This window comes from Phaethon lepturus, unplaced genomic scaffold (assembly GCF_000687285.1).
Source record: "Phaethon lepturus isolate BGI_N335 unplaced genomic scaffold, ASM68728v1 scaffold18586, whole genome shotgun sequence".
Taxonomy (NCBI): domain Eukaryota; kingdom Metazoa; phylum Chordata; class Aves; order Phaethontiformes; family Phaethontidae; genus Phaethon; species Phaethon lepturus.
In genome coordinates, this window is record NW_010544382.1 from 100532 (window position 1) to 109766 (window position 9235).

Consider the following 9235-nt stretch of genomic DNA (forward strand, 5'->3'; position numbering starts at 1 on the left):
TCAGTTGAGTTGCCAGTATTGTCTGATTATTTTACTTTCATTATAAGTGTTTAGAAAAAGACACCTAAACACATCTCAGGCTGAAGTTTGGGATTAAACAGAAGATAAAGCTGGTCTGCGAGGAGGATGCGTTACTTTTATCTGTGAGAACAAAGAGCACAAAGCAATTACTCTGTATCACCCAGCACTTCAGATCTTTGTTATTTGCTGTGCTATATACTGCATTGCCCTAACAGCAGCAAACAGTTGAAAAAGCTTTTCTATAGGATCATGGGATCACTCATGCTCACACCTGGCTGAAGGCACACCCTGTCACACTCTAGAATTCCCTCACCTGCTGTGTGTGGAAGAAAGTCCCATTCCTCTTCTTGTATTACTCTTAAAAAAAAAAAAAAATGCAATGTTGCCCCTTTTTCTTGAAGTACTTCCCCAGAACAATAAATAGAAAATGAAACATCATGGAGTAATGGGAAAAGAAGAAAGAGAGAGGGGTTGGGAGTGGAAAGAGCAACAGCAATAATACATAAGAGATGCAGGTTTTTATAAGCTGCATCCAGTGCAGGCAACTATGTCCAGAAGAACAAACTGCAGGGGAGGAACCTCCACCACTAAACAAACCACTGATTTATTTCTCTAACCCTCATCTTACTCAAGAATCCCAGCTGACAACAAGGTTGAACCAAGATCTCTCTGAACACCTAGACTGAACAGTAGACCTCCATCTCCTCACAGTAGCAAGCTCCTCCAGGAGCAGTTCAATGTAATTTCCAGACGAGAAGTTTGTCCAAACGAAAAGAACTTAACCTAAGCCATAGTCTAGCCGTGGGGCAGCCGTGGCCAACTGCAGCTTCTGAGCTGCATGACAGCAGAAGCTAGAAACTCGGGTAATGGTTGAGCAAAGATTTCCTCAGCTTAGGAAGTATCTTTTGTTCTTGTGCAATTGAAGGCTTTTCAGGAAACTCAGACAGATGCCTCCTGGCTTCACTTTCATGTTCTTGTACCTAGCAGTGGCAGGACAAGGAGACCGTTTTCCACAAAGTTTAACCGCTTGGGGTTCTTGGGCCATTAATTCTTTGCCAAAACCAATTTTTAAAGTTAATCAAACTCTTGCTTAGATTACCCAGTTCATAAGTTGGAAGTACTAATAAATCACATACCTTTTTTTAAGATATGTGTAGGTGATTTTTGGTTTGTTGTTTTCTCCATTTTTCAACAGTACCTGAAGTCTATGTTATGAACAGAATAGCCAACAGACTGAAGTCGTAACACAGCTTTTTGCAAAACTCAGATGACCTCTTCTGGCCAACCTCGGTTCTGCAGGTACGAAATTAAAGATTTACTCAGTACCGAACTGAAATTGAAAGCCTTGTTCTTAAGAAAAACACTACAGAACTATGGAACATGAAGTAGTGATCCAAGAGCCACCTCAGAGCAACAAAGCCCGTTTCAAAGCGCACGAAGCAAAGCACACTGAACAAAAACAGAAAAGAGCATGTCAAAGGCTCCACCACCGGAGCTCAGAACTCCCCTGACCTGACAGTAAGCCACTGGCTTCTAATGCACTTCAGTAGCCTATGGCCAGGAAGAACTATTTCCACAGCTAGCTTCTTTTGGCTGATTTGAGAGAAGTACAAAGAGTCTGAACTAACCAACCCACTCTAGAACAAGTCCCTATAGGATTGGCTCCAAAATTTCAGCAGGGAGGCACGAGAAGTATGCCTTATGACCCACTTATCTGCTGCCTAGGGTTCCAGTACCCTTCTAAGCATTGCTCGTTGACCACATTTTTTCCCCCTCTACATTGTTTCCAATTCAAAAAAGCTCACCAGAAGGCAAAAAACATACTTTTTTTCCCTCTTTAAGATAAGTGCCCAGTTAAGTTTGCTTAACCCAAACAGAAACCATAATTGTGCTCCCTTTCTACAATTGCTTGGCTCCCAGTCATCTTTCTCCTTCCAGTTGTTAAAAAGCTTCAGTCAAAGCATTCTGAGAGTCTCCAATAGCAAAGGCTTAAAAAAGCCAAACTCAAGCAGATGCCCCACCGCTTGTTAGCGTGGTGCTGTAGTGCAGGCCAATGGGCCATAAAAGTCCCTGAGCAGCAGTTAACTAATGCAATAAGAAAGAAGACCAACTTACCTGACTGACACCAGGAGAGATCTGACAGTAGCAGCTTGAACCAGTTCTTTGGGATAAAGACCAAGATCTAGCAAAATTTCAAGTGTTTTATTTGACAATAATACTTCTTTGAATGTTAACCTCACTACAACAGATATAAAGAAGGAAAACCTCTTTTTTTTTTTCCCCCCATGTCACACCATGCTTTGGAAGCCCCAGAGAAACACGTGCCTTGGATTCATACCTTTCTACTGAAGTATTAGGCCTGTGGTAGTAAAGAGCACACACCACCAGCATGACCTATTGATATCTGACAAAACCACAAGGTGTGCACAGTTCTTTCAGTTCTCAGTACAATTGTAGCTCTGAACAGAGAATCTCTGTTCAACTAAATACCAAAAAATTCTTCCTCAAAGTTTAGACAAATATCTTCAGAGGGTGTAGAATCTGTCCCAAATTATTTTCTTTTCTCTCTAACCCCCCCCAAAAGACAGACAAACGTGGAATTAATGGAAACAAAGTTAAGCCTCAAAGACTAAGTACATGAACACTTGCCTTGCTACTGGTCAGCTGTAATTCAAGGATTTAATCAGTTTCTGTAGACACTGTATTTGTAGGGGTTTTTGCATTATTTTAAAGACAATTACAACACACAGTTGATGTGAATAGTACAATGATGTTTTAACTGCTGATGAATGCACGTGAGTCTATCCAAGTTAGAATATTTTTATGTAGATTGTCATATTAACTTAAGCACAATTTGAATACTTTAGCCAGTGAACTTGTGCTCCCTCTGCTGACTGGTTAATTTAGCAGAACCTCAATAGTATCAAGATGTCCTTACCTTTATATATTAACAATTACTTCCATTTTGGGAAAACTGCAGAGCTACAAACACTTAAGCAAACTCACAACACCTACTCAAACTATTTACTTCTACCCCAGCTTGAACATTTATGACCTCTGACCTGGAATCTGGCACCTTCTCGTATGAGCATTCAGCAGAAAGAATGCCAGATTCCAGTACAGCAACCAAAATATTAAATCTTTCATCCATTTAAGAAAGGTTAGCTTTAAGTGTGAAATTAATATTTTTACTTACAAAAGCAATGACCCCCCTCCCTATTTACAAAGAAGTTACCAAAAAAAAAAAAAAGACCTCTCCCAAAACTACAAATACATTATGGAGGCCTGAATGCTTAAATATAAATAAGTATCATAATTTAAGAACATGGAATAAGAGTTCTGGAAAAACACAAAGTGACAAAGCTGTATTTCAACCCAAGGTTTAAGTTTTAGGGTATAAAATAGTATTTTTTCTAGTATTTACAGCAGTGCTTAACCTCAGATGTTTTACTTAAGAGTCATAATGCCCGTAATACCATGTTTTAAGACACAGAATTTGTGTGACTGTTTTTGACTATTGCTTCTCTGGACTACTATGGAAATAAAGAAAACAAATGTCAAGCAGAACTATCTAACCTAAACCAGACAGACTACTTGCAAAGATATCTGTTCCAATATATTTTCAGTATTGTAGGACTTGCATCTAAATGTGCTATCAAATCTTCACATCATTGTGCTTGCAGGAGCAGATGAGTGCATTTAGTTCGCTCATTTAAACACTGTCAATTCTCCCAGTCACAAAGTACTACTTTTATTAATGCCTGTTAGTTGTGTTTGCAGTTAGAGATGAAAATGTCTATGATCCAGTCCAAATGGGCAGAATCGTTACTTTCCTTACCACAAACACAGGTATGTTGCTTTCACTGGCCTGCAAAAATTCCAGGGAGCATGCAGTTAAATCCATGATCTGCATTTAAAATAAAAACCAAACAACAAACCTCTGACTAGTTTAGTTATCCGTTTCCACTGTAGAATAATTGTAGCAGTGCATGTTAAACTGAGCAAAACTAACATGAAATTAAAAATAGTACCTTTCTGACTTTCAAATGCATTCCCCAAAATGATTGTTATCAGTTTGCAGTTACAAACACCTGCATGCAGTAACATATCCAGCAGTAACACTTAGATGACATAGGGCCACAATGACTCTTTCAAAAGATGATCTAGATTTCACCACTGGGTGGTGTAAAAGAACAAAACAGCTTATTTTTATTTTATGACCATATACTAGCTGGTTTGATAAATTGCTTTTGCATGTGCAGGTTTGTTCTACATTAAAAGTTTTCTAGATTATCTTCACAAAAAAAATGTGTCACTTCATATCAGCTCTAATATGGTTTAGCCCTTTTGCTCCTCTAGCTACACTGTTAATTTCTCTATTAAGTGTTAGTCTAGAAATGCATTCTTTTCCCGCTTTATGTCCAGATTTCAAGGCATCAGCCTCAAGGATGAGGGCACAATTTAAAGTAAATTGGACCCAAGCAACAAGAATTTCAGCAACCTGTGTAACGTCTTGCACATACCTAGTCTTCCTGCAGTCCCTGTCACCAAGATCTAAGTGCCAGATTTCTTGAGGAAATCCTGTTTTGTTGATATCTAGGGGAATAGACCTACTCCTTTCATCTGAAAAACAGGGCTACCTTCCTCCAGGTTGAACTGCTGGATGTACTCCAATATGTATTAGATGGGGAAAAAAAACCCCAAAACTTAAGAATAAATTAGTTTTCCAGAACAGGGTTGTTTTTTTTTTTAAGGATGCATCTAATGATTACAATTGTAGCACTGAATTATATGTCAATCCTGAATAGTCAAAAACATTAATATTTTTTTAAACAGTTTTAGTTTCCTTCTAATCAATCTTCAAAACAGATTATTTAAATGCCTGGAAAAACACTGAGAATTTTTAGCTGGAGGAAAAGTATACAAAAAGCCCCAAATCCACAACTGCTACCTGTTTATGCCCCAAGATCTCATCTACTTAAAATCTTGAGGAAAATTTAAATACTTTTGCATCTGCTAAACTGCAGAAGGATAATGCTTTTATTTTAAGTGAAATTCAGAAAGGAGCAGCAATATTTTTATCGCTCTGCTGCACCCACATGAGTTCTTACTCGGTAGCAACAACAGTAAACAGTCCTATATTCCCAGTACGCACATTCTTGTGTCCAACAGTTACTGCTGTGCGTAAACAAGAAAAAGTCACTAGAGAACACCATATGTAAAGTTTAAGAAAATACAGCTAATTTGCAAGCTTGGATTAGCACTCTAGAAAGCACAGTATAAAAGAAAACCGTTGTAAAATACACAAAAGTATGTTTAGAGATTAGCACATACATTCATTAGAGAAAATAACTCTGCACCTATAAGGAAAAGCTGACATCCAAAGGCAAGCGTAAGAGTAAAATAAAGATTAAACATACTTTGGTGAAATATCAGCACTATTATTTCTCTCTTCCAAGTTAAATCTGAAGAGAATGGTGCTCTCTCTTTTGCAGTATTTACATTTAAATGAATTTTGGAACTTCTGGATCTGTCAAACTTCATTTAAATTATAATTGGTGGATTTGATGCACAGCACTTCATTGATGAATACTTAAATAAAAGGGTATATTCTTTCAGCAAGTTAAACACTGAAATGCTTAACTCTAGTACCGTTAGTTCCTAAACAGGGAATTGTGAAGTCCCTCATGTGTGTTTGAGCTGTAAGTTGTCACACAAGTCCACACACAGAGTTAAGAGAATATGCAGTCACTTCAAAATAACTGCGGAAGAAAATATGATTTTGTTTCCTAAATTAAAAAAAAAATAATTAGGAGGAAAAATGTCTGACAATCCCAGGGCTCTTTGAACAGCCTTCTTTAGTGTTGTCTTCACATATACAAGGCAATTTGTTAAAGTATCTGACACTGTTACATCAAATAACGGTTGGGTAGTTTATTTAATTCCATTACAGTGCTTCAATAGGATGCTACTCATTTTCCACAAGAGCAGAGCCTTTCTTACACCCCATGCAGCTACAGGTGTTGTTATCCATCTCTCTATTAAATGGTACCACTCTCAGTGACATTTCTCTTGTTTGTTTGTTTAGGAAGTTTTACCAGTGGTTCCCATGGAGTCAGAACTGGGTCAGCAATCTTTAGTTCAGTTACATTTCAGTGGACTTTCACCAAAACATCTTTCTTCAGAGTGCAGAGACCTGGAAACCCAGAGAACTTTCACTAAACTCACTTCTAGAAAGTTATTTTCAAGCCTAGTCACAAAAAGATTTAGGAACTTCCAGACCGTAACACTGGTATCAAGTTGACTATCAGAGAAAAGCAGTAACGGCTTCAGCATCAAAGCTGGCTAGTGGTATAGAATAGCAGCAGCGCAAGTCTCTATTCATTGTTTCTGTAGTAATTTTCAATTGTTTCTGAATTAAAATACACCACAGTAACTGTGATATCATCTCTGTACATTCTTGCAAGGTCTTCAGGCAGCGTCAGCATTGCAGCAAGTTTCTCTTGGTCCACCTCCCCATACTCATTACTTCCAATTGCATGCCTTATTAAGTGAGTAGCTATGTTCTGGTCAAGTGAGGCAATGCCTCTGTTTTTCCTCTGAAGTAACAAGCTGTGCATATAACCCAAATTAACTGGTTTCTCAAAAGCCACTTGTGGTTTCTGCACATTAAGCTCTGTAAGGTGTCTAGCAACAAGTTTTACTACCTTCTCATTACTTAGCATCTCCCATAGTCCATCTGAAGCAATAACTAGAAACTTATCCTTGCTTCTTAATTTGTGGTATGTGACTTCAGGCTCTGCAGTTAAATAAGGGGGTGTATGGTAGTTTGGAGGAACGTACTGGTAAATATTTAAAGCCTCAACATCACAGCTATTATCGAGAATGCTGTGTTGCAATTCTTTACTCCATTTTAATTGCACATCTCCAAAAGCTCTCGAGGGCATAAGAATCCCCAGTAACCTGTCATTCACAAATAGGGTTTTCTCCTCAGATCTAGGATGTTCTTTCTTCAGTCTTCGAATTTCAAATTCATCGAAGGCATTGTGGTCTCGAGTTAGAGGGAGAGTAGACCATGTTCCATCTTCTTCATGAACCCCTAAAATTGCTCTGCAATCACCAGTATTTGCAACATGTAAGTGAACACCATCAATGTGAGCTACACAGGCTGTTGCACCAGAAAAAGCTACTTGAAGGGCAATGTTTCTCATCAATTCATTTTCCTGGGGAGCCTGAACTTCCAATGATATGTCTGAGTCTAACCTTTTAAATGCACATATCATGGCTTCTTCTAAGCTAAATCCTGGCTCAGTGTCTAGGTCCAGTAGATGTTGCCAGTAAACACGGAGGTTTTCAAAATATTGTGAAGTTATTTCTTGATACTCTACATCATTTGGATGCTTGTGCCACTGCAGAATAGGCAGAACTGGTTTCATGCACTCCACAGCAAGCTCGATCTCTTCCAAGGTTTGCCGAGACATGAGAGAAACCGCTATATAATGAAGAAGTCTCTCACTTACTGCCTGAGCACATGCAGAACCTGCATGACCATCAAAGACTCCAAACATCATCCCTTTGGTCTGCAAGCAAGTGGCTGCACTTCTGCGGTCTTCAATAGGGGTATTAGATGCCAACTGATTACTTTCAAACCTCAACACAGAACTTGCATTTTTACCATTCAAATCCAGTGTTCTGTGGCATAATTCACCTGCTCTGAGTATATCATTGATTTGTGTTGGAGACAACTGGAAAGAGAAATGTTCTTCTTCAGTGGAAGTGTGTCGGAATGCTTTTTTTAAGGAGAAAGTATTGTCTAAACTGCAGCTCCCAGCAGGATAGAGACATGTTTTGGAGAAAATGAGCTTCCATTTTATCTTGTTTCTATTTGGGGTACAGATGGAATACAAACGTCCTTTTCCTTGTAAAACAATGCTGTTTCTTGCTGAGCTTAAGATCCAGGATGATACAGTTCTCGACATCATAAGTCACTCCACAAATAGGAGCACCGTCCTTCAGTAACACAGAATATCCTTACAGCCTGGAATATAAGAATAGGAAAGGTATAAAATTTAGAAGGCTTACAAGAAGCTTTCTATATAGCAATACAAAAGCAAGTCTAGACCTCACAGAAATATTCAGAACATTTTTTAAAAAAAGACCACTATAGATAGAAGCATCTTAAAAGCAATACAATTTCCATCACTTAATTATAACCTTAGGATGTGACTGCCCCTCTCCAGTTAACTCAGAAAAGTTAATTTTTATTTTCTATGCATGTTTTTCCTCATTCTGGCGAGGCTAAGAAGAAATTCCAACATTACAAGAAATGTAATCATAAACTGTACAGTGAAAAGCCTTTTCTAACTCATTGGATCTGTTTGTTCTGTGTCATATTAGACAATAGGAACTTAAGTGACAATTAACACGCTACTTTAAAAAGCCTGCTGGAGTACAACTCTTAATATACACTAAATATCAAAACCAAGAGAAGATCAGTTCTCAAATCCTACGCAAAAACTGAAAGATGTGGCAAATTAATGATTTACACGAACGGCCAGATGCTCACATCTAGAACAAGCTAGTCTACCTTTCTAATTCTGTTCCAGCTTATAAACTCCTCTGGCTTTTTTTTTTGTTTTGTTTTGTTTTGAGGGTTTTTTTGTGGTTTTTGTTTGGTTTGTGGTGTGGTTTTTTTGTTTGTTTTTGTTTTACCATCAAGGTCTTAACGCACCTTCACACAGGTAGGATTTTTTGCACAACTGAAGGCAGATTCTACTGCTGGTTAATTAATGCACCTATCACAGCATTGTGCACTTTGATGCAGTGAAAGCGATAGCACAGTTACATTGACAACTTTTGCAGATTTACAAATAGGCTTGTTCATTTAGAGTGCAATTAGAACAAGCAGCTGTGAAGAGCTCTGCTGCCAACATTAAAACCTGGGGCACCTGAAAAGCTGAAGTTCTTCAGTTGCCATGCGGAAGGTCCACCACATTGTCTCCTGGCATTCAAGCTGTGGGAAATTGCTAAGTATAGCCAGATGCTTACTCCACAACAGAATTTTGCCCCATGGGTTTCAAAAACTAACTGGATAGTAGCACTGCAAGTACAATTACTCCCAAAAGATCATGTTAGCAGCCAGTTAGAACAATACAGTTCTCTGTGAGCTCTGAACCACTTTCAGGTGGCCTGCAGCAAGCACCATGTGCTCTAG

General features: G+C 38.5%; 1 protein-coding gene across 1 annotated transcript; it reads right to left on the reverse strand.

The window, feature by feature from the left end:
* Positions 1-6314: 6314 nt before the first annotated feature.
* Positions 6315-8003, reverse strand: PDP2 (pyruvate dehyrogenase phosphatase catalytic subunit 2). The gene has a single exon (XM_010288670.1). The coding sequence runs from the start codon at positions 8001-8003 to the stop codon at positions 6399-6401; it is 1605 nt and encodes a 534-aa protein (XP_010286972.1). The 3' UTR covers positions 6315-6398.
* Positions 8004-9235: the final 1232 nt, after the last annotated feature.